Here is a 23,573-nt window from a genome sequence, read left to right as displayed (position 1 = left end):
AATATCTCCAGATCTTTTTATATTGCCCAAGATAAATATACTGTTGTTCTATAAAAAATATTTAAAATAACTTTTCCTTTTTTTTTGACAAAATCCAGGCATTTTAACAGGAGTTAGTACACTTTTAAGAGCCACTGTTTCTTACAGTTAAACTTTTTTTTTTTTTTCCAGAAATGTGCATGTTGCTTGCTATTTCATTGTTAAAATTTTAATTTCTATTTAGCTTTGTCTTTGGAAGAACAATTTGAGCATAAGAAGGAAATATGATCTAATAGGAATTGGAGTGAAAAGCGTATACTAGAAACCAAAGGTACGGGAATGAAAAGTGAAAAGTAAGAGATGACGGCACAGTTAATGGAAAGCTAAAGTGTGAAGGTGCAGAGAGAAAATAAAAGGTAACCAGAAGACCATATAGTGTAATTTAAATACGAAATTGAATCACTATAAGGAAAAATATCAAGCTCTGCAGGAGCTGGAGCAAATGGAGCAAAAAAGAAATATATGGAGCTTTCAGGCATTTTTTCCCCATAAAGTCACTTAGAACTAAAGCTGCAGAGATTTCTCAGGTATGATGATGAACAGAAAAAAATCTTCATGGTTACATCTGCCAACATGAATTTACCTGGCTTTTTTGTTGAAGATGGTGTAAACATGTGATCAAACAGGAAGGGGGAATGGCGATGAGGGAGACAGAACAAAAGTAGTCCAAGAGGAAGTACAAAATAAAACAAGAAATATACAGAAGTAAGAGAAACAAACTGGGACCCTAGAGAAAAAAAAGCATAAACTTACCAGGACAATTAGTTTTTGAAGGCAGTGATGTATAAAAAACATTACAAAATGGGAATATAGCCATTAGAAGTAAGAACAAATGTGGGAGTGACAGACATGACTTCTCAAGAGGAACTGCATTTTTTTATATTTTAAATTTACTTACATAATTCATATTCCTTGAATCTCTGTGTATTCAAAATTGATATCAGATATCCATATGTCAAGTTAGCTCAGAAAAACATGGAGGCTGCTGTAGGCTTTAACGTTCCATGTTGAAAATTTAAAAATACCTACAGTTAGCAGTCGGGCTGTTGCAGTACTCAATAAATCAGTTAGTCACATGATAAATTCAAATGAGCTCAATAAATTACAATTGAAGTAGATAATTCCCAGTTGCATGCTTGTTTGTTTTCACCGTTTCTCTGTTTCCATTAAGCAACAGCAAAAAGGATCAGTTTTCTACCACTGAGGGTGATCCTATCACCAGTGGCCCGTCTTCGTCTTGCTGATAGTCCACAATCACAAAATGCGAAAAGGCCAGTGCAAACTGTGTTAGTGCACACTATGAGAGTTTGCTTAATTGCCAAAGAGATGTTGCACTTTAATCAAGCATTTGAAGAACTGCTGCAAACATTTGATACCCAGTAGACAGTAATAAGTGTACACTTTTATTTTTTACAGACGTCCTAATCGACGGTATTGGCTCTTTTTCTCTCTGCGCCTAATGACCAATATATTTTGAAGGGCAAGTTTGTTTACAGAGACTTCACAATCCATTTTATTTTGCTTTTGGTTTGTTTATTTATTTTGGATATTTCAAATGTCTTCCAGTCCCAGAGTTAAATACTATTTAGGAATAAGTTTATTGATCTTTGAGATAATCTTCTAGCATTACTGTGGAATTTTGGTCTCAAGAAGACATTATTGTTTATCACAACAATTTCAGTGACAAATTATGGCAGTGTAATATTTTCTGGAACACAATAATTGTAACGGTTACACTGAAGTTTGCATGTTTTCACTTTTATCTCTCAGTATGAGATAGGAGGACTTGTCAGGCTGAATCTGACAGATGGACATTACATATGTCATCTAACTCCACCATGTACCATTGTATCCTAAAGTCAGGCTTACATCACATATTTTCATTGAGATCAGGCATATTATACAATGCTACAAAAAACACCAATATAAAACACAAAGTCATACATTTTTATCTTTATTGTAATTCAATGATGATCTATTACATCGCTGTTACCAAAAGATACTATAGGCCTCTGTATTTTTATGTGTTTGTTGTTTTAAAGAAAACTAATGAAGACATACAGAGTACAAGGAGAATTTTGGTGACTGCATACCAGAAGAGCTGCTGTCCTGCTGGAGATTAATGGACAAGTTTGTCCCTAGTACAAGTCCTCTCTGTACTGCCTCACCTCTCAGCATATTTGATTTATGAACACCTAGGAGCGCATGAGCTATAATTTGAAAGGGGTTTGTTTTTCCTCATGGTGATGGAATTTTAAATGTTGTGATGAATGAACCCTTGCAGTTTGTATTTATTATTCTGCTTTGATGTAGAGTAGCCAAGAGCTGATGCACGCATGCATATGTATTTCCTGTGTCCGGCCTTTTTCTCGTGTGCATGTGCACATATCATTTTATAAATAGAGCTCCAATGTTAAATGTATGGCTGCAAAAGTGCTGACGTTCACTTTTTCAGCCTGACATTAAAAATAAATCACTAGGTTGCCTTGTCTTGCAGAATCCAATATCACATCACACCCGTTGGATGCTATTGTGAAAAATCAAAGAATAAGTCTTGCCCTCTCTCCCTTTCCACCACTCTGTCTTTGAATATAGATTTATTTTCTAACCACTGCATGTATGGTGGGGTGGTTGATGTGTGATGGCCACATATTGAATGATCCATGGAGAAATGTGATGCTCCCTGGTGAATCTACAGGGCTAAAGTCTGGGCTTAGAGAAGAAAGAAAGGGCAAAGCAGACAAGCAATCGCTGGGCAACAGTGTGTGACAAAAAAACCCTGGATATAGCACTGTTACAAAGACATTAATTTCTGCCTCACTATACTCTACTGGGAGTAGAAATACTCCAAGGTCTAGGACAACCCCTTCATTGCTTAAATCCTTGCATTTTAAGGGGTTGTAAATGCAATCAATGTTTAGGGTCAGTGTTTAGATTCATTTTACCTTTTTACTTGTTAAGTTACAGCAATAACGTTCAATGTGATTTTGTTGTGCCTTTATGTACTACATGCATGTCATTTTGGCTCTAGGTGATAACATTTGTTGAAGGTATAAATAATAACAAATATATCAACTTTATTCCTGACTTTTCTAGTGTGGTCCTTGGTATTCATGATGCTGTTTATTCCTAATGGTCTTTTGCCTCTGAGCCCTTCACAGACTATCTCTTTTTATACAGAGATAATTGTACACACTGGTACAGACTGTTACTTGGATGACTTCTGAAGATAATTGATTTCTCTGGATTTTGTTTCATTCAGGGCACCAGCATAGGAGAGGCTGAATACAAACAATTTTTTTTTCAGATTTTATTTTTGCCACTTTTAAAACCTCCTCCCTTTTTCTTTCTAGATTATGCTTCTGATTTGTGTTGGCCTATCGTCTAACATCACAATAAAAAACTTAGAAGCGTGTGAATGTAACATTTGATGAATGGGAATACTTTTCTAACGCTCATGAGATTATGCACTCCATGAAAAAGTACATGAGTAAACATTAAGAAAGAGTTAATTTAAAGTACCAAAGCTATTATATATTTTGCACAATAACTCTCTGGTTTGCATGTGCAAAAAAGTATCTTCTAATTACTTGCTAACATCATCATTGCTACAAAGGAATGCTCAGTGTCATTCTTATTTTTATTTATTTTTTATTTATTTTATTATTTTTATTATTTGTCATCCTTGCTTGCTCTCATTGTATTCCAATTACTTTATCATGTTCATTAGAAAAAATAAGTTTTTAATTAAACTTACCAGATCACTCCTCATAATACAACTGCAAAATTGGACTAGTGTTCCAGTTTCTGGATATGCAGCATATCTCTGCCAATGATAATGAATTCAGTTCTTTTTTTAAAGAATAAAGGTTATTAAGAGCTTTTTGATCAGTACAAGTCTTATGTGTATGTCAGAAGTTGACATACACCTATAATGGACACAAATAATTCTGGACTTAAATACACATTTGAACCCATTCTTTTTTGGAGTGGACAAAACATTGCATACAATTTCAATGAATTTTGAAAACAAGAATTGGGGCACAAGTTTGAATTTGTTGTGGATTTCTGTCATCCACATAACAAAATGAAACCTCGAGGTCCAAATGCACTTGATAAACACCATACATATTTATATAAATGTTCCTTACAACCACATGCTAATTGTTCTGGCAACTGTACTAAAATTGGGTGAAATGACTGTCCAGTGATGTATCCCACCTCTCAACCAACGACCACTAGCATCATCCAATAGCAAAAACCAAAATGTGTCTGTGACATAAGAAAGGCCTATATTTGTTGAATATTCATGTCTGAGTTGCTGTAAATATAAACTTATAACCAGGAATTAACGTACACCCCACCCTCACTAACCGTCACTGTAATCTGAATGATTCTTTGTGAAATTTCTTTGAATCTTACAAATCTGATATCTGAACAGCATTTGTGGACAGTAATTGTGGTTGCTACAATAGAAATTCAGATAGTCGTTTTAGATCAGTTTAGTATTTCTGGCTATCATATGAAACTAGAGCATAATTTGTCCTGAAGCTTTATGTCCTTCAGTGTTATTTTTTTTTTGCTCACATTTTGTGTTTTCCTCTTTTTTTTCAGGGGGGACTCATTGCCCTTCTTCTCCTAATTCTCCTCTTCACCCTTGTCCTGTACACCCGTCATCGATGGTGTAAGCGTCGCCGGATCCCGCAAAAAAGTGCCAGCACAGAAGCCACCCATGAGATCCACTACATCCCCTCCGTCCTGCTGGGTCCGCAGGGCCGTGACAGTTACCGGGGCTCCCGGGGCACTCACCAGCATGGCAGCTCTGTCATTGGAATGCCTATCCGCGAGACTCCCATTCTTGATGATTACGATTGCGATGAAGAGGATGGAGTTGGACACTCGCTTAACTCCACACCCAACCAGCTCCACAACAAGTTCAACGATGGGAAGATTCTCGATGAATATGGAGTTAATGTTAGCATTGGAGGACATGCAGACATCATGTGCAAGGATGACAATATCAAACACAACTTTGAAAAAACAGGTAAGTTGGTCCTCCAGAAATCTTTTTCTTAAAATATAAACCAGTTATAAAAATATGCATTACATTTAAGACCAAAATTATTCATACCCTTGGCAGGTATGCCAACATATTTCTTCTTACTGGAAGGAATATTTTGGAGCATCCCAGCCAGTGTCATTACTTGAGTCTTTTGAGAGTCTGCAGAGGGAGCAAAATATTAAGGCCATCGCAATGGGGTTTTCAACCTCAAAGAATTGAAGCTCAAAATACCAGTGGGAACTTGCAAAAAGTTGGCTATGTGTAATTCTAGACATGCCATTTTGGATGAAATCTAAATAGGTTATTCTTTTTAATGATTGTCCTTTTACATTGTTTGCTTATTTATTGAGAGATGTCCATCTCTTTTCCTATCAAACACAAACTGCATGGCTCAATGAGTTTAATTTAAAATTTAAATCTGCCAGAGGCATATATAATTTTGGACTTGACAGAATGACTTTAATTGAAACATCTAGGTTTATCTATCTCCTTCATCCTGTGTCCTTCTTTTAACCAGATCTCAGAAAAAATATTTTAAACAACTAAGATCTGTTGCTCAGAGAAGGTGGTTGTGTTGCTTTAAGCATTTATAAATCTGTGGTCTCTCTGAGTGTTAAATCTTCCAAACCGCTAACCTAGATTATGCACTTTTGCAACCCATCCAAGTCCCTCATATCACGGTTTGTACTGGGGTTATGTTTTCCTTGATCTCATGCAATATGTTATCTTTTCTATATAAAATGAGTAAGGTTCTTGTATCCTTAATAAAACATGTAGTCTTTATTTTTTTTATGGCAGAGGCTGCAAACTCTCAGTATTATGAAGACAGACTGATTCCTCCCGAGCCCCAGAGTCCTTGACTTTCAAGTCAAGTCATGCAGCTTAATATATTCTGTGAAGGTCAAGTGATGGCAACCAGTCAGGTAGACACTGTGGTATGAGTGCTTGACCTGCTCACCCTTCCTGAACATAAACTATGTTTGGAGGTTATCCATTTAAAGCAAATGATAAAAATAAAATAAAAATGTAAAAATAGCCAATTTTTTTGAATCTGTCTGTGATAATCTTTTTATTTGATGAAACCTCTCCAAGTATTTAAGCAAATTTGTTGACATGGTCCTTTTAAGTCTTTGGTGCTTAGATTTTAATAATTGAAAGGCACTGACTGAGTTAGAGGATGCCCTCGTCATTCATCCTACAATGAATTATGTATGAACCTGATTGAAATGCCCCTGTGATCTCTTAGTATACACATAACTATTCAACATGCTAAGTATTACTCTGTGCACTTATAGAAAGTTTATCTGAAAATAGAACATTATGGCAACCTTACATCTGAATTTCAGAATTTGATGAAAATACAGTATTTAGAAATAGAGGTAGAGAAAGAAAGGAGCAGTTAAAGAGAAAATAATTACTGTGTTTCTTAAGTTTAAGAGCATAATGTTTACAAGGACAATGGCAGAAATAGTGGTGAACTTTTTTGCTTTTTGGACATTATGTTTATGTAATGCTGTCTAAGTCTAAGAGGAGAGCAGAAGGAAAAAAAAAACTGACATAAGATATCAGACTTGGAATCAACTTTATTGGCCAAGATTGTGTTCACAAACAAGGAATTTGACTTTTGGTTTCAAGAACTCAGTGTACAGATATAAATATGAACATCAATGGATATAAAATGACAGGCAGAAATAGTAAACAGGCTAAAAGATAAAAGAACATTAAATGTTTTAAAAACCTTAGGACCTCAAGCTTGGATTTTTTTTTTAACAGTCAAGTTATACTCGTCAAGTAACCTTGGCCTTTTACATATGTGATGAGAAAAAATTAATAATTCATAATAAGGAATGAAGATAATATGAACATAATGTCTTTCCTGAAGGGGTGATCTTATCAAGCTGATAACACCGAAATGTGAGAGGGAACAAATGAGTTAGGCAACAGACAAAATGTAAATTGTCTCATTATCAACAACTCAAGCAACAAGGTACTGTGACAATATAACACAATGGTGTTTGTCATCTGGAAGTCTTCCCTTATAAAGAAATTATTGTTAACAATTATGGTAGCAATTATAGAAATTATAGTTGTGTTTGGATAAACTTGTATTGAAGTTGCTTCCATCACTTACAGTTTGTGCGGCAGCACTGTGGCACAGAAATAGACTAAAAACACAATCTGCGAGACTCCCATTCTTGAGAGTCCAAAAATGTTTGTAGGGACTGTAAACAAATATTTTCATACACCAGTGCTGAAGTTAACCTCTGAATAATATTTTTTCTTTAATCAGAGGCTAACTAAATTAGCCTCTGATCAAATCAAATCTTGATTTTAGATCTAAATTTAGATCTAAAATCAAGATTTGATCTAAATTTTGATTTTAGATCAAAATCTAAAATATTAAATATTTTGCTTATCAAATGATTGGCTGCTCATGATAATTTTTTGAAACACACCTTACTCTTTGCTACTTTACCTTTACTTTAATTTTTGAAAGAAAAATTTTAAATAATGCTGAAATTTGCATCTGATTTTAAACTTCGCATGTGGCTCAGTTGAGACTTTTTAACTGTTTCTTTTAGGTTTATGAACCACACTTCGATCACATTAAATCAATTCCTTAAGGTTAAAATCAAAATTATTGGGCATAAATTTCAAACTTTACCACATTAACACCTGATAAGTCTATGATAAAAAAAGATTAAGAAAAACACAGTTTGTGATGTGTGAAATCTTCATTTATGGACATCAAAAACATAATTTCATAATCATCATTATGATATTATAATGATGAAATAATTGTAAATTGAGTACACAGAAAATAAATTGAGTACACAAAGATTAAACTGGCTATGAATAATCTATCATCTTTTAAAGCGCCTTCTAAAACACAATTTGTCATTTGTGCAACCATTACTCTTTTTGTGAAAAAAAGAGGTTTAGATTTGTTGAATATATTGTTGAAGCGCTATGTATCCTTTTGGGTTCTGAGCTGAATGTATTAATATTAATAGTATTCATGTTGTTGAATAACTGCTGACCTTATTTCAATATTTAACACTTGAGCCTTTCATAACAACTGTATACAACATATTATTATTTATGTAAAAGTACAGAACTACATTTGATTGTCAGAATTAGCATTTGATGAGGAAGTGCTTCAGGTCTTTTACTGCACAAAGTGGTTTAGATGTATTATCAGCATACTAATCATTAATTATATTGCATCTAAATTAGAAACAATCTAGTATTTTCCAGGAGAAGGCACACAAATTATTATTTGAATTAATGACTTCTATCTTTCTACCCTACAGTGGTTTATATTTATGTATTTATATCAAGAGTTTGACATGTATTTTCCATTCTTTTTCAGCAGTTGGTATGTAGTTTTCCAATAATAGTCATTCTATTTTCTGCCCATGCAAAGAGGTACCAGATACAACTGAACTCTGTATGGTATTTCCTCAAGGGATTATATGACTGTTGCTCACAGACTTGTGCATTGCATAAGCTCTTTTTACACAGAGAAGCAAACGAATGAGAGTTGTCAGTTTCATTATTCTGCAAGATTCGTAAAGCTCCAGGGACGCAATAGGGCCATGTAAATCACCCATACAAAAAAATCTTGTTCTGTGACGGGCATTCATGGCACTGTTATCTATCATACTACTCCACCATAACCCATCAGGCATACCTAACCTTCTCAGGATATCCTGCACAGCAGAAAGCCATTTCAAAAGGGCAAATGTTGCCAGAAGGTCAAATCATGCACATCATGCAGCTAAAGGCATACTGCAGAAACACAGTAATGTTACACAAGCATTGACAGCTACAGCTATTCGGAGAAATGTGTCCTATCAGCTGAGATTTCTGGACCACATTTCTAACTTTGCTATCTTGGTACATGGTCATTTTTGCCTGATTTTCTTTTCTTCTATTCATTACAAAAAAACTTTGTTACTGTATGACAATGACTTGAAATTACTCTCATACACAATTTTATTTTTAATTGAACAAATTAATTCACAACTGCTTAAAGTTTCATTGCAAACCATCTAAAAGCAAACTTAATCTCACAAATGACTATTTTTTGTTCTCTAACTTTAAAAAGCCAGGAGAATATTTTACCATATATTTTCACCTTAACACAAAATGTGAATTTTGTTGAATGACTAGTGATATATGGCTCATGACTTGTCCAGACCTTGTTCGTTCGTTTCTTGCATAATGAACAGAATCGCTTTTAATTCACTCACAACTACTTAGAGTACACTAGTAGGAAAAAAGACATGCTCTCAGCCTCACACCCAGATGAGAAACGACTATTTTAATTAAAATGAAAGTAGAAAGACAGCAATTTTTTTTTTTTTTTTGGTTCTCATGAAAATTCTGTCAGTCTGTACCAAGAAAGTCCTTCTGACTTGATACATATAATGGCTCATCTATGTTCTGTGATAGGAATTCTAAATGCTATTTTAAAAAATCAAAGTCATCCCTTTAGCATGTGCCTGGAAAATTTTTACTCAATGACTCTAGGACCTGGATTTTCCGTTATGAACCTCTTTTGCACATAGCACTTACACTGTTCACAGTTTCAATTTAGCCATTCATCTTTTGTGCCAAGTTACCAGACATATGTAACACAAATCTCTGTGTCTGTGCCTAAATCTCCAGCCTAATCATATGTTACATCAAATATATACTGTATATATATATATATATTTATATATATATATAGATTATTCCAGCTGTTGAAAAATGTTCAAGAATGTTACCAATCAATATTAGTGTGCCATTCCTGCCCTTTTATTCCTTCTTGTACTTTTGTCTTGCTACTAGAGATACAATTTCTTTGCACAATGGAAAAAAAAAATCCACAATCCTTGTACTTCTGGGGATTTAGCTTCACCTTTGCCACATTGTCATCTTCTCTTCCGTTCTTCTTTGGTGCTCCTTTGTTTCTTTTGCAACCTAATTTGTATTTTTGTTTCTGTTTTGAACATCATACTATTGCTGTGGCTTTTTATTTTGTTTGAATATAAAGTTTTTATCCCCTACATCTTGATGCCTTTGTGCAGCAGTTTCTCCTTCTGCAGCTGTGTATTTTGCTGTATATAAAAACAAACTAATAAGCCCTCATTGTGAACGTAGACCAGACCTGAACTTTCCTTTGAATCGAACTGTTGCTAAAAAGCAAGCTAAAGCTTAGTCTTGTCTAAGTTTTATGATGCCATAGCAGTAACATGTGACTTTACCCTTGAAGCATACTATTTTCCTTGTTTTACATTTACAACTATAAAACTTTTGGATTTCCTGGAAGGATTTCAGATAGGTTTTTCAGGTTGCCAAAACATACCTTTTCAAATGCTCTCACAAAACCCAGCTCAGATACATGCCATTTTCTCAACCATTTTGAGAAGAATACACAGAAACACATTAATGGTTGGAAAGACTCAGAAACTGGAAAGAGCCTGAGGTCACAATTTAAATTGGTGTCGAAGAGTGACTTGTTCTGCAGGTTTCTTGGAAACACCAGTTTCTCAGTACAATGGCCGTGTTGATCAGTGCTAATCAGCATAGACACTCAACCACACCATGATTGAAAACATATACATGTGGTTTCTGTATGTAAACCAAGTGACAAAAATAATCATATCACCTATATAAAAAATCACATATACATATGTGTAATTTCAGTTAAGTGTGACCAGTCTGTTCATGTGTAATTTTCATATATTTAGGTCACTAAAAATTATTCTTTCAACTGTGAAAGAGGATAAAATCTTTTTTTTTCTTAATTTCAGCAGCTTACTATGTTGGATTTATGTTTAGATGCTATGCCCATATGTATAATCATCATCCAACATTGATGCACACATTTAAATTTGTGCATCAAGCATTTCTCCTTAAGTTCATGTAAGTTTCACAATCACTCCACTTTGGAAAAGAATTGGTAATCAATCACAGAATGCCTAAAATAAATTGCATGTATGCTCACAATGATTATATATATATATATGCATTGCCACATTTCTAACAATGTTTCTATTGTGAGAAACATAACCTCACACATTAGCTATATATAGTTCCAGCTATCTTTGCACCTTCTCAGTTGTGTAAGGTATTTTATGCAGATTCCCGCACCAAACCAAGTTTGATATGCAAGTAGATTAAAAAAAAAAAAATTGGTCTGAAATAATTTTCCTCACCAGATTTGATTTTTAATGTTTATAGCAAGGGCTTATTTCCTATTTTCATGCTGGATTTTCAGTGTGTCTGGTGCAGTTGGAGGTCAGAGTGTGGCCTGTTATGTTCTGCTGCCGCAGCATTGGGAGACACATCCATTTTTTATTCTGGCCCATGGCAAGAGCTGAGCTATAGATAGAACTTTTTTGTGCTGCCTTGAAAACAGCAAAAATCCTAAAATATGCAAGTAGAGGCCAGACAAGAAAAGTATCTCACTGAAGATGTGACACTGAATGTTTTCCGGTGGGTAGGACTGACAAGACATGAGAGGGTAGATGTTCAAAATTTGCAGACCAAACAGAAAGGGAGGCAGATAGGGTGAAGTACTGTCTGCTCCTGTTGTTTTCAAGGCTTTTAGAGAACTTAGTTGTCATTTTGATTTTGTTTGACTGTTTTTTGGCAAACAAAAGAAAACAGACCACTCTATATTGGCAAAAGAACTATTGTGCCTTGAACTCATATCCTGTCACATTCAGAAACACAGTTCCATCATTTTATTGTTATTTTATGTGATTGAGCAACAGAAAGTATTACATAATTGTGATGTGTAAGAAAAATGACACATGGCTTTCAAATATTTTTGTCTTATTCTGTGTCCCCCTGCCATGAATGCCCTCTGTTTTTCTCTGTAAAAAATAAATAAATAAAACAAAAATTCAATGTAGCCAATTGACTGTTTTCTCATGTCAGCTAATGAGAAAAAAGTCGTCCACAAATGGGAAAAGTAAGGCATAAATGCAAGCTATTAGAATATGATCATCCGCATCAACTGACAGGCCATGGAAGGAAAAGCAGAACATTGTAACTCTGAAGGAGCTAGATACATTCACAGTTCAGGTGGGAGGATCTGCCAATGAGACAACTATTTCTGATTATTGAAGAGTGTGAAAAGGAAAATCATTGTTGAAAGAAAGCCATTAGAAGTCCCTTGAGCAGTTTTCCACAGACCATGTTGGCGACTTTAACATGGAAAGAAATGCTCTGGTCAGATGAGACCAAAATTTATATTTTCGGTGTAGAGGCAAAATGCTACATGAAGAAGAAAAATAACACCGTACCCTAAACACACCATCCACACTATTAAAATTGGTGGTGGCTGCATGATGCTTTCTTTAGCAAGGACAGGCAAGTTGGTCAGAAGTGCCTCGAAGATGGATGGAGCTAAATAGGCACCATCCATCTTTTCCATCATTTTCAGGCCTTTTTACTACAAGGCCTGAAGTAAAAACTGTTAGAAGCTACAAAACACTTTGAATGAGATAAAACAAATGGGAAGAAGATTCACCACAGGAATCTCAACACACAGCCAAGGCTGTAATGCAAGCTGCAAATCTGAAATGTTTTATTTCAAAGTCTTAAAATAGCCCCGTTAGAAGAAGTTAGTAGACATTTTTCATCAACTCTGAATGTCTATGAGAGCCTTTTTGCTCAGAAGAATGGAATGAAATCTCAGTCTTTTTATAGTCGTCTTGGAAGAGCTGAAAGCAAAAGCATTGCCACTTTTTTCAGATTTGTTTGGGGGGGAAATTAAAAACCCTGATCCCTCTCATCTACTTCCCAATTATGCTTTACATAGTATTTTGTGATCAAATACAAGTCCTCCCAAAAGCATCAAAGTTTGTGTGTGTGGTGAAACACAATTTAAAATGGTTTAAGGTATCTGAATACTTTTCCAATGTACTGCATATATTAATAATTTTTGTCTGCCTTGCCTTCATATATGTTTTCAGGGATATGTTGCTGTTTTAAAACGGTATAAAGGTATTTATGTTGGCTTTGAAACTTCTCTATTTTTCCAGGTATCTATTCATTCATTAAACTCTGTTTTATCAGTGCTCTACCTTCTACACTTGTCTCAGACTTAATCTTCTAATGTTTCAGCTCTCTCATGTATCCTCTTGCACAAGATCATTTTTCTTTCTGACACTTTCTTCTTTGTTTCTGTCTGACCTCTCATGTAAGTATCTATCACAGTATCAGAGAAGAGCCTTTTTTACAGACATCCACAATGGACTGCTCCAATTCAAACAATGACAAATTTAATAAATCAGAGAGGCAAATCTGAGCTGGAGTGAAAAAAAAACAAACTTTGATCTATTTTTTACTTGCTTGCACCCTAAGCCACGTTGGATAGGAAAATAAAATAAAGTGAAAAATGAAAGTGATTTAAGAGCACGAGTATGTGTGTGGTTAAAATCAGACAGCTGAGGTGGATGTGAAAAAGTGAGTAAATAATGAAATGTATTAAAAATAGGAATTTAATTTCTTATGCTATCATTTTTTTTCTTCCCACAGGGGAGTAGTAAATTAAAACAGCAGGCGGTCTAGACTCCACAAATCTACAGAAATACATCCTTTCCTTTTAGCCTGCATCTTTGTTGTTAAGCACAAATGTTTGCTGTCATGCAAGCAGAATGCCTGAACAGTAGAAAAAGCCTACTACCTCCTATTTAAAAAAATATGCATCAACTGGCATTGGATGGGAAAATTGTTAATTTTATTTAAGGTTATCAATAGCTTCAAATGCTTGTCAGTAGTCTTGAATCTTGATCAAAAATGAAAAACTGATAGTTCGCAAGAAATGGTAAAATCATTCCAACTATCATTCTGACTCTGAATCGGATAAGGGTTTCTTCATTGTGAAAATCCATCTTGAAAGGTTCATTTAGAGATACAGACAACATTTTCAGCCCATCCATCTTGTGGGGATTGCAACATATTAATAGGATTATTGAAAAATACTCTTATAAAATGTAACCCCAGAGCTTTTAACTCCTGTTTTAGTGAATGCCAAAAAAAAATCACAGTTTTAAATCAATACTCTGTTTTTGAAATTGCAGCCTGTGTAGCTTAAAGTAATCTGTATAGAGAAATGGATTCTCAAGCTTGTTTCTACACTATCATTCTTGTGTGCACATTCATAGCACTGCAATTCATCTTTCAAGCTGCCATGCAAGCTGAATCACCACCTGCCTCGGGGCATGGGGCATAGATGAAGCGTCTGAAAATGTTACCTTGTGTTTCACTGACTTTTGGGCAGATAGGAGATATCCTCTTGAGCCTAAGAGAAATAAGGGTCAAACGCTACGTGTGGATGGGTAATCATGGTCAAAGGTTTCCATTTCTGGCAGACGAAAATTCCCAAAGGCTGCATCAGCGGTTTAGAGGAATCTGGCCTTGTTTTGTTCAACTGGCATCTAGCTAGTCCTTCACTGTAGGTCTATTTTTTGCTGATTTAATGTCTTCTGCCTTTCCTGGTGCTGAGTATCATTTCCAGGAAATTTACAGACGTTGTATCAAATTTGATCATATTATGTAGAAATACCTTTTAGGAACCTTATGCAATCGAGTGGGTTGTTCTTGCAATGACAAAAAAAAGTGCATTTTTTAAGCTACTGTATTCTGTCAGGGCCACTGTGGACTGGAGTCTGTTCCAGCTATCACTAGAGAAGAAGGGGCTTACACCCTGAAGTAAGCCATTCACACAGCCAATGCATCCACCTATGCTACAGCAGCTCAATCCTGTTCAGGGTTGTGGGGGTCCCATCATGGAAAGCCAATGGGGTAAAGGCAAAGAATGCAATGGCCAGGTCACCAGTCTATCAAAGATACACACAAGGCAGACAACCACAACCACATACAACAACAGCTGAGGGGAAGTTGGAACCAGTTACCTTAATATTTACTTTTTTGGACTGTTAGTAGATGTTGAAGTACTTACAGGAATGCTGTGCATACACCTGGAGAATGTGCTTGGAGAAAGCTTTGATTTGAATCCAGAGTTTTCTTGCCATGAGACAACCGTGCTAATCACTGGGCAAAAGTGCAGCCTGGGGCTACCAGAGATGACGACTCAAGTCTGCATCTTAAACTGTAGTAGCACTTAAGTGGCAAAAACAAAGTCTTCAAGCTGGAGGCCTGGAGTCTCGAGAACAATCTTTATCTCATGAAATCAGGGTAAAACATAACCAGCCGGTGGGGATCATTTGAGTTAGTGAATAATGTTGTTTTAAAGAGTTATTGGAGAGCATGGAAATGACTGGTTGTCATGGTGATTTTGTACAGTAAATATGAGTTCAATGAAATGTTTAACAGTAAAACCAAGTCAAATGAGTTATCTGTAACCCCCATCTGTTTTTATTTATTACCACCATCTGGCAATCTTGTATTCGCTGTGCAAATACAGTGAACTTCATACCACAACTTTGTCCTTATTCTATTGGTAAAGGTTCATTAACAGGCTTTGAGTTGTTAATATTCCATAGCAACATGGCTGATTGCTGTAGAAGTATAAAAACGACCATGTAGATATTTATCAAGCTGAACTCTGTATTAGAACATAATTTTTAAACTGCAAATTGGATTTTGTGATGAAGATGTTAAAATGTAAGATATTAGAGTTTAACTGAGGTTAAGAGACAGTGATGTGAATTCATAGCCTACAGAAATGTTGTGCTTTAGGCATACTAGATGACATGGCTTCATTATTTAAGCATTAATTTTAGTCAGACTTGAAACCTAACAGACAAATGATATGTAAACAAGACCATTCATGCTTACTTAGACTTACTCTTAAAATATATGTAGAATTACTTATTGATCTTATTTGTAAGACTATACAGAGCAAAGAATCAAAACCATTGAAAGAAACTTATCATCACTATTTATTGGGATTTTACAATCCAAAGGTAATAGTTAAATTTATTATTTTGTATTACCTTAAAACATTAAAAAAATAAATAAATAATGTTTTTGTTGTCAAATCTGAATACAACACTACCAGATGCTATTTTTTTTATTTAAACTTGAACAAAATGACATGGTACAAACATGATAAAATGTTTTACTCAATCACATTTACCACAACAAAAAATAAAATAAAAAGTTTGACTTTTTTATTTGTTTTCACTTTTAACAGAAAGTAATATTAAAGTGAATGTTCATTTGGTGCGTGGTGTATCAGCAAATGTATAACAATCTGTTCCTAGGAGACAGCAGTTGCCAGTGAATGACTTGTTAATTTTAAACTTTTATGTGTTTCACCCGAGTTGTAAAGCCTTTCCTGTCACCTTAGTGCACCCTTAATAAGAACACCGAATGTCTGTCCAGAAACAAATGGCAGTGTATTTGACTCCTCCAGATCTACGTGACTGCATTTTTTACAAATTAGATCCCAAGGGGGGATACTGCGAAATCAGAGTTGCAGATGGAAGACAGAAGGAGAAGCAGATAGATTGCAGTGTGTCTGGAGTGAATGTTCCAGCAAAATCTTTTTTCACTGTTTTGGTATATTTACATATTTACCTCAGAATAAAGATGTGTTTTTCAGAAAGTTACACTCAACTATTGTGACCAGATTTTTTTCCTTTTAAGGATTAGACATATTTGATTTGCTTTGAAAGAGTCCTGCACAATTTTCTTAATGAAAGCTGAGAAAAATCCCAACATATATTTCAGTGCCTTTCAAATAATATTTATGAACAAAAATGCATAAATAAAACTGGGGATGGGGGAATTGTACTAATAAATTAAAATAAAAACAAAAATGCAGGATGCAAGTCTGCAAAGAAAGTAAACAAGCAAAATAGTCCAGCTGAACAGATGCAGAAAACAGAATAGTGTTATCTTCCCACAGTGGGCATTATGGGACCACCTGGAATAAGTTGACTGAGGCAGGATGCTGTTGACATACCTCACTCATGAGACAGTGTTTACATGCGCAAACCACTGATAACAGACAAAAGGTAGATAAGGGAGAGGAAAAGAAGAAAATAAAGGCACTAGAGCTTCAACTGACATTGAACTCAAAATTAGAAGTTATTTGAAGCTTTTTAAGGGGGAAAAATACCTAGAAACAATAGTTTTTCTTGTGGCACAAGTAAATGGTGTACCAGGACAATGGACCGTACCAAGCTCCGCCCACAACCAACCCACGTGACCGCAAGTCTCACAAGCAAAGCCTCGCAGCGCGTTGATTCTATGTAAACATGACTCGATTAGTGCATCATTTCTACCGGATTTTCACAATATATCAGCTACTACAATGGACAGAGGAACTAACAAGTTCATGTCATCACCTGGGAGGAGGTTACTGGTTTCTCAGTCACAAGCTGGTTGCAAACCTGAGGCCAGCAGGTGTCAGTCAGTTATGGTAGATCTGAAATTTGGTTTGATGACGTCAATATGAGAAGCTACAGACTGATAGGAGGAACCAAAGAGCTCTGTAAAGGTAAAGGCAAATCTTCTGAAGTTGGGATATAATTAATTTAATTTCACATAATTAACACGGTAGAAGCCATTTGTTTGTTAAAATTTTATGAAATATATTTGTTCTATTTGCTGTTTGTTGTGAATGACGTATACTCACAAACGAACGAGGTAATTAGTCCAACGTTTAGAAACTACAGCGGCTGTAATGAGCCACAGCAAAGGTAAACAAAGGTAAAATAACCCGAACAGGTGATCAACTCAAAACTTTTTACTCTCTCTCTCTCTTTGTAGTTTAAGCACACCTGTTACCGTGGCAACCGCCTGCTCCCCGCAAGACGAGCAAAGATTACGTTAAAAACATAACATTCAGTCCGTTACGATATCAAGTTTCCAGGCTTGATATTTATTGCTCGATTATTAATCAGCGCTTCCCTGAACACAGCGATGGTTGATTGACTAGCTGTACTTGGTGCTAGCGTGGCTAACACGAGTAACAGTTTAGTCCAAAGCCTTTTCTGCTAAAATAAAATCTTTAGTGTATGTCAGATACAGTACACATTGCATATTGATCTGTTTAGCTAACGTAAGACTGTGTAGCAGACAGGCTTCAAGGTGTAGAAGTTGTATCAGTTCTAACATTATGCTGTACTTAGCTAACGGGAAGCTAAGTGTGTTTGTGAGACGGCCACGCACGTGACCACGTAGAATGGGCATCAGCCAATGAAAAGCGGCCCCTCTGGTAAGGTCCATATGCTACCACAATTCACTAATTTTCATGACTAACATTGAGATTTTCTTTCTTTATTGAGAGTAAAGATATGTGTATTGAGTGTAAGCAAGTTTGTGAATATGTACACATACTTTCCACCACATAGACCATTTGAGACATAATTGTTTTGTTTTGCTTTGCTTTTAATTCTATTCAACAGCCTTTGGGCAAAATGTACTTTTATAATTCATTTTTAAGTGACTCATTGCACTAAAAAGCTTTGTGTTAAATCTGTCTGCTTTTTTTCTGTCACCGCTTAATTGTTTTGTCTTACTTGGCTCAAACTGTTTTCTTTAAGTTTTGTTTACAGCAATTTGATTATATCTGCATGGTATATTAACTTCTTAGATGTCACTGTTGCACAACATGGCTAATCCCAAGGTTTTATTAGAACTCATCATGGCCTAATTTGCTTATATATGTATAAATGGCTTAAATAGCTTCTTCACTGGGGCAAGCAGGAAGATGCTACTCCCTCAAGGCATGTACTTCAGTTTAAATCAGCATTGCTAGAAACATAGGCGCCAATACATTATCTGTTTCAGCATCAAACCCTGTGGTAAACCTTAAAACCAATGTTGTTTCCAGACAGATTTTCTTTGTCTTCTTTTGTACTAGAAATTGAAACAGTATTCCAGTGTGATGGCTCTGCTGGAAATGTTTTTTTTTCCCCCCTCTAGTTGCAAGACGATACAAGATATACAAAAGATAAGAGTACAAAGGCACACAAGGCCATGTGAGGTTGACAGAATAACAGATGAACTATTTAGAAAAAAATGCTGAATTCTATCAAACACAGTAAATTGAAGTAGATACTAAAGAGACAATTAAGCTAGTCTATGTCAATCACTGGTATTATACACAATAACTTATGAACACAACTTAAACCCGGACAATGCAGTAAAGGCACAACTAAACAAATATTCCTAATAACCTATATCAGCTAAACCTGTATAAAAATTCAATGACTGCTATCAAATAACATAGATAATATCATCCACAGTCTAGATAACTTTTGATCAATCTTAAAATCTTTATTTTGAACACTTTGGCAAACAAAATCTGTGTCCAGCATTTTTTTTTTTTTTGCTTTAAGTTGTCCCATGTCTACATTTTAACAATTTAAATCTTTTCCTGATGCTGCTGTATTTATTTACAAGAAATACATTAGCCATGAGCCATGCTCTAAATACTAACTCTAAGTTACAAGAAAAGAAAAGAAAAGAAAAAAACACCCTAAGCTTCTTTTGTCAATAGTGCAATAAAAATCAATTTGCAGTGTTGTGCATTTCACAGAGTGGAGACCAAATTTGCTTGCTCAATAGACCATGAGGGTCAGTTGCTCTGCGCCACTCAACATGCATCTTGCATTCTGCCTCTGTCCGTTGGCTACAGTAGTCAACTTTAGATTAAAGAAATGCCAAGATGGAAAAATGAGCAACATGAACTGTGAAAGTTCATATGAAAGCAATGATGGGTTTACCATAGAAATGCTACTTTACTGTATTTTTTAACTTTAAGTTTGATTGTTTTTTGGCATTATCAGTAAACGGTGGACTCATGTAAGCGATACTCAAACATACCACATTCTCTGTTCAGCAGATATATGGCACTTTGGGAAAGTATTGGCCATTACAAATTTCACCTGCTTTTCCTTTTTTGTCGCTGTGAAATGTCCCAGATCATCATACTAATTTTACTATGTGATAAAGGTAACTTCAGTGAATACAAATACAGTTTTCAAGTATTTTGTTTAAGGGGAAACCCTACCTAAAGCAATCTATTTAAAAAATCCTTAAATTAAATGTTATTAATAGCTATAATTCTTGTAGAAGCTGATTTGAAATTCATTTTTCTCATAGTTTTTGCCTGAACGTGTTCATCAATGTTTATCTTGCATATTTTTGTAGATCAATAAGAGTGAATGTCTTTTTTTTTTCTTTTTTTTTAAGAATTTTCATTTAGAGGGGTAAAACTAAGCATAGAAGATTTTAGCAGTGTTCAAAAATACATTCATGGGCAGTTCGGACTTCCATTTCTTCATAATGAAGGGGTAAATTACAAGAAAAAAAATGCACTGTAATACACCGTGACCAAAATAACTCCATGAAAAACAAAGCAGATGAAGCTGAGCTTAACTGCACATTAGCCTGAACAAATGTGCATCATAATGTTCAAACTGCAATGGCTTTGTTGTTGTTTTCAATCAAGACCTGTGTGAGCAATTGTATTGTTTTCACCTGTGTCTTCATCTCCTCTTCCTGGAAGCTCATTGGCATGCATGATGATACTTGACTGGGTGCAACATTTCACCATTATTCATGGACAGAGTACACCTCTGAGCCAGACTGACAGATCAAAAGATGATGATGATGGGTTGGGGCTACTGGTGTTTTGGGTGATGAATGGCCCCATCGTTCAGAGATGGCTTTGCTGGAGGAAGTTTAAGGATGTTTTTCATCGAGTTGTTAAATTTTCCACTTCTGATTCACACTGCTTTCAAATGTGATCAGTGCTTATAGGCGTGTGGGGGTGTGTGGGGGTGGGTGTGTGGGGGTGGGTGTGTGTGTGTGTGTGTGTGGGGGTGTGCATGTGTGTGTCAAATACAAAGAAGGGACAACATTCTAAAGGTACGCTTAACTTTTTTGCTACCACAAATGTACTAAAATGTGTAGAATCTCCCTTATTTCCTTTTGTGTTATCCTTTATTGAACAAGGCAAACCAAAACCCTCTCCCTGCCCCCCCTCTTTCCCTCCAGCTTGTTGTTTTGGAGTCATTCATCAGGAGAAGTGAGACTGAACAATCAAGGGAAGCGCTGGCAGGATCCCTGTAGAGATGAGGCAATATTGAATTGATGGTATCATTTAAAAGCTGGAAAAAAATAGAAGAAAGAAAACAGCACTGTTTTTTCCTACTGTCTAAATGAGACAGCCTTGTGGGTCTTAGTGCATTCCATGGTCTAATCTCTTAACCCTCCTAAAAAGAAGAGATAGAAACAAGCACTTTTGGAAAAACGCTGTTTGTGTCTCTGTATGGATTTTCAAATTGTCTTGAGAGAGAGTCACTCTTTACAAAGTGTTTGGAAAAAAAAAAGCAAACAAGCATACAGTTTTGACATGACAACCATCTTCTTTTTATAGCTATCGAAGCAAACACTGACTCAATAGAGGATTTGATGCAGAGGTTCCAGGACAACTTTCGTGTTCCCAACACACCAACCAACATGTCCCATTACCAGCATACCGTGCACAGCTCTTCAACAGGCCGGCGGAGGCTCTCCAGCCGCACCAGAGGTAAGATAAAAAAAGAAAAAAAAACACTTAATTGTAGGCAGTCTGCTTGTCACCAGTCCAATACTACTAGACTGATTTTGTGAGACCTGTTGAAGTCTTACTAAAACAAGACTTTAAAAGAAATTAATAATATATTCAAATGTATATGACCAAAGATACAATTACTACTGCTTACTGTAGTTAAAATGTTCATTATAGTTATTGTTTTACTGAAAAAAAAAAAAAAAAAAAAATATATATATATATATATATATATATATATATATATATATATATATATATATATGTATGTATATATATATATATATATATATACAGTATATGTGTGTGGGGTTTTTTTTGTCATTGAAGAGACTCATATAATCCAATGTGGTAAAAGGTTTTTCATGTCTTGCATAAATTTTGTGTTTTGGGAAATAATTAGTTGTTCAAAAACTCATTCAAGACTTTATCTTTGCATAAAAATATAGACATTGGAGAATCTATTTTGCGCAAGTTTATATGTTTGACTTTAGATTTTAATGCTTTTAAAACTCATTGAAAACCAAAATACTTGTACATTAGAATTAAACTACAATTATTTGTTGATTTTTTTATTTATTTATTTTTTTACCACAGGGAGAAGGGAGCAGAGCTCTGTTTTTTTCTTTCTTCCACAGATTCTCTCTCGTGTTATACTGTCAAAACATAGAGAAAGTTTGAACAAATATGTAAAAAAAAAAAAATGATTATGAAAGTTGCATACTGAAACTTTCAACAGAAAACAGAACTGTGCGTAGTTATTTGTTGATATCCTCAGCCTCTTAAGAAAGCATGTAGGTGTCGGGTTGTGTTTGGGGAAAAAAACAACATGTAGACACCATATAACCAGTAAGCTACTTTCAAAGATTATTAAGGTAATATTATTTAAATAATAAGCAATTGGGAAGGGTGATTACTATAATTAGTCTGAGATTTTCATATTGGATCAATGTACCAACCCCAAAATATACATATGCACTAATTCAGTTATTATTATTGCACTACCTAGTTAAAGTACTTCTTTTTAAATAAATGTATTCAAAATGAAATTGCTTCAAGAATGTTAAGCTAACGTGCATTATGCTATCTCAATAAATGTCAAGGTCAGGTAACTTTCAGACTCCCACTTGGTACTGAGGAAACTGTCTGAATAATATTGTAGACAACATGCAAATATTAACTTGATTCTATGGACAGATACCACTTTTTATCTACTGCAGAAGTGCTGATCTCCACATGTTTGATGCTTGGACTGAAGTTGTTGAAAAAGTATTTCCCTGTGTGACATTCTCATCTTTTTCCTTTTTTTCACATATAGATGTTTCAAATGATCAAACATGTTTTACCCAAAGACCACAATTTGTGTTTTTTTTAACCACTTTCATTCTTACCTAGAATGTCTCCCATTAATGCAATTTTTGCCCCGCTATTATCTTATTATTTCATCAAGAACACCAACCCAAACTGAGGCAATCGAAGTCAGCAATTGTTTAAGATATTGAGTTATTTTTAGTGTAGATAAAGTGGAATTAATCACAGCTTTCCTATAACTCTTATTCAACAATGAAGGATAAAGGGTGTCACGAGACTGTATTCCCTATTGCAGTTGTTCCTGGTTTGTCTCCCAACCTCGGTACCTTTGCCTCATGTCTTCCCCTCTTCTTTATACCCCCTTTCCTGTCAAAAAATGGGAAAAAGGGCCACTAGCAGCACCAAATACAAATTAGAAAAAAGACAACATAAATCAACTGGATCAGTAACTTTTTTCATACAGGGCCAGAATTATTTGACTTTCCTATGGTATAAAATACCCTATTTGTAAACTGCATTTTGTATTTACTGTCTGAAATGTTATATAAATGTTAGAAATGTTATATAATGGTTGCTCTGCATGGTACTTTAAATATGCATGGCTACAAAACCTTTATCATT

At 35.1% G+C, this 23,573-nt stretch overlaps 1 protein-coding gene across 1 annotated transcript in view; it reads left to right on the top strand.

Moving 5' to 3' along the window:
• Window positions 1-23,573, top strand: part of astn2 (astrotactin 2) — a 262,503-nt gene that overhangs the window by 59,539 nt on the left and 179,391 nt on the right. Inside the window, exons 3-4 of the mRNA XM_032569481.1 lie at window positions 4,654-5,083; window positions 21,468-21,620. Coding sequence (XP_032425372.1) covers window positions 4,654-5,083; window positions 21,468-21,620 — 583 coding nt within the window. The remainder of the gene's footprint in view (window positions 1-4,653; window positions 5,084-21,467; window positions 21,621-23,573) is intronic.

Source organism: Xiphophorus hellerii, chromosome 8 (genome assembly GCF_003331165.1).
Source record: "Xiphophorus hellerii strain 12219 chromosome 8, Xiphophorus_hellerii-4.1, whole genome shotgun sequence".
Classification (NCBI taxonomy): Eukaryota; Metazoa; Chordata; class Actinopteri; order Cyprinodontiformes; family Poeciliidae; genus Xiphophorus; species Xiphophorus hellerii.
This window is presented reverse-complemented; position numbering and strand designations above follow the sequence as displayed.